The 3111-nt window shown below is 29.7% G+C and overlaps 1 protein-coding gene across 1 annotated transcript in view; it reads right to left on the bottom strand.

Moving 5' to 3' along the window:
- Window positions 1-1063: 1063 nt before the first annotated feature.
- The window catches only part of LOC106788347 (GATA zinc finger domain-containing protein 10-like), a 375811-nt gene continuing 373763 nt past the window's right edge, over window positions 1064-3111 (bottom strand). Inside the window, exon 3 of the mRNA XM_014751523.1 lies at window positions 1064-1497. Within this exon, the coding sequence (XP_014607009.1) occupies window positions 1118-1497 (380 nt within the window). The 3' untranslated portion in view covers window positions 1064-1117. The remainder of the gene's footprint in view (window positions 1498-3111) is intronic.

Here is a 3111-nt window from a genome sequence, read left to right as displayed (position 1 = left end):
ATGAATAATTTCAATTGATTTTAATGTATAAAAACTACACGAGTTTAAAAACTATTCGACAATAATATTTTTCTATGTATTTCAATGAATTTCTGTTCTTTAATATGGTTTCAATATATTTTTAAAGGGATGAAATTTGAATCATTAATATTTATTGTTTCTCTAAGTTATCAGAATTTTTTAATAATCATAGAAAAAATTCATACTATAAAAAGTTAATTGTTTTAGATATAATAAACATTTAATTTAAATAAATTCCACATCTGAATGTCAAATGCGCTTTTTCTAACAAATTAATAATATAAACCTATTATAGTTTCGTGTTATTTAAAAGTATCATACCGATATCAAGATTTTATGTATATGCAAAAAATTGTGTTTTCCAATATGGCGTCCACATATCTTTCTATAGTATATGTCCTATAACCTATAAACAAGTTTATAATATGTACCGGTGATCAAAATTAGTTTGAAATATCTACATAAATTGAATATATCAAAAAAGTTTCATTGATTAATTAGTATTATGATAGTCAATATTAATTAGCTTTGAAATAATAAAAAAATATATATGAATAGTCAAAAAAAAAACGGTGAAAGAGTTGAATATCTTCGATTTAATAAATATATAATTATTATTGATAATAATATAAACCTATTATATTTTAATGTCATTTGAAAGTATCATACTGATATCAAGATATTATCTATATACAAAAATTTGTATTTTCCAATATGGCGTCCACATATCTTTCTATAATATGGTTTCCTTAACCTATCAACGAATTTATAATCTATACCTATGATGAAAATTAGTTTGAAATATGTATATAAATTGAATATCTTAAAAAAATATCATTAATTATTTAATATTTTAGGAGTCAATATTAATTAGCTTTGAAATAATAAAAAAATATATATGAATAGTCAAAGAAAATGCGGTGGAAGGGTTAAATATCTTAGATATAATAATTTGTTATTGATAATAATGTAGAGCCCATATAGGGGGCATATAGACTTCGTTTAAATGTTGGATGATTGACAAGCGTCGAGTATCGTGTTATCGCAGGTATTATACACGATCCATATCGTTTTGGGAAGTATGCTGTGGCGCGTTTCACTCACCGTTATGAACGAGCAGGGCGCAGTCACGAGCAGCGGTGATCAGATCGCTGTCTGTGAGAGTTTCGTCAGAAGCGTTGCCTGATGTCGGTGTGTCGCTGAGTCCGGCGCCACTGCCGGGCATATGATAGAGGGGATGCTGTTGTTGCAGTTGCTGCTGTTGTTGCTGTTGTTGCTGTTGTTGTTGCTGTTGCTGCTGCTGTTGCTGCTGGTAAGCACGTTGCTTGTGCTGACCAGCGTTATAGTGATTGAGATGTGACTGGGTGGTCTGATGATTATTTTGAGGATAGGCTGAACTACGACCACGCAGACTAGGGGAATTATCCTCACCCTCGCTGCCACTCAGACTGTAGGCCGGGTAAAGCCGTCCCTTCCCTAAAACAACAAATTTGCACTAACTTTAATAACCTTATTTAACCGTTGCCTTAAATTTTTAGGTTATGTTTTTAGGTTTAAATCTTTCGTGATCGTTAAAGTGAACATTTTTAACGTTAATTGTTATTCTTGTTAATGATGTTTCTTTTTACTCCTTTAGTTCTTCTAAAATGGAAATGGGTCGTTTATTGTTTCACTATATATTTACTAACGCGATGCTTCTCGAGTAATTTCATTTTCAAGTTAATGTTCTCGTTATCGCATGGGTAATAGCGGATCAGAACTTAAACTGTTTGTCCTAAAGATAGAAGTAATCGAGTTAGAGTCAGGTTATATTACACAACGTTCGATAATGTGTATAACAAGAAACACCGTCTCATGTTATGTAGAGACAACGAACTATGATGAAGAAGGGAGATTAAGAGAATGATCCGTTCATGATAATTTTCCCCCAAGTTTTTGTCCTTTTTCTTTACCATCTGTTCAATAATTTTTTTTTAAACAAGTATTATCACCAGGCCACGTGCATCAATAACGTTACAGGGTATAAAGTTTGATGCATATTAACAAATTATATATATTTTTCTGTTGGATAGTTTATTTATTTATTCTAAGAATAAATGTTGAAATTAAAAATTGCGCATTGCACAACAAACAAATAATTGTATTTAATGCAAATTTTACCGAACCAAGAACTGTAGATTTCTTATACTTCCTTCATCGTTGATAAAAATATTATTTGAACAGGAAATGAAATAAAGGTATAGGAAAATGATGCACACGGTGTGGAATGTGTTAATCGTCAAGATCAGAAAACTTCAGAGATACGTTTTTCCGAATTGAAAGGAAAAAATCGGTTAGTATCGTTTCAAGCTGTTAAAACACTCGAATAAGTGAGAAAGAAAAAGAAATAAGAGGAAGGAATAGTAGGGAGGGTGTGAAATGGTGTCAATTTACGAGGGTGGAGGATCGTGTCGTCGTGAAATGCATTAGGACCCTCTAAGAGTTTCTCTCTTTCGAAAAGGTGGCAAAACAATCCTCCTATAGAAGCGCACGTCGCGCGCACTTGGACAAACACAGAAGAAGAAATGTGAAACTTCCGGAATCGTCGAACGTCTATGTATTATTTTTTCTTTTTATATGTGTGTGTAAATATATATATGTTTAGGAAGATATAGAAATATTTAAGAAGTAGGCTTATTATCATTTTCGTTTCTCTTTTTTTGCCAGGTTTTATTTTTTGTTCGTTAATTGGGTGAGTGATAGACCACTTAAAAAAAATGGAGAAAGAAAAAAAATTGTATGCATTGTAAATATAATTGTTACGTGAAATAGAAATATCAAAAAAAGTTGAGAAACGCTTTGAAGTATAATTTTAAGATATAATTTAAAAAATATTATTATAATCTATTGAAAAGAAAAAAAAAAAATGAAATAAAGATTATTATGATAGGATAATTACTTGAGCGAATATAAATAGATATGTGTTAAATAATGATATATAAATAGTTATATGATTTTCTATAAAAAAATTTTTATTTTAATTAATATTATAATACAAAATGATATATTTATTACTGAATCTTTAAAAATTATATGAATGCACTAAAATCT

Source organism: Polistes canadensis, unplaced genomic scaffold (assembly GCF_001313835.1).
Source record: "Polistes canadensis isolate GaletaPanama2010 unplaced genomic scaffold, ASM131383v1 scaffold_136, whole genome shotgun sequence".
Classification (NCBI taxonomy): domain Eukaryota; kingdom Metazoa; phylum Arthropoda; class Insecta; order Hymenoptera; family Vespidae; genus Polistes; species Polistes canadensis.
Note: the sequence above shows the minus strand (reverse complement) of the source record. Positions and strands in the feature narration are given on the sequence as shown.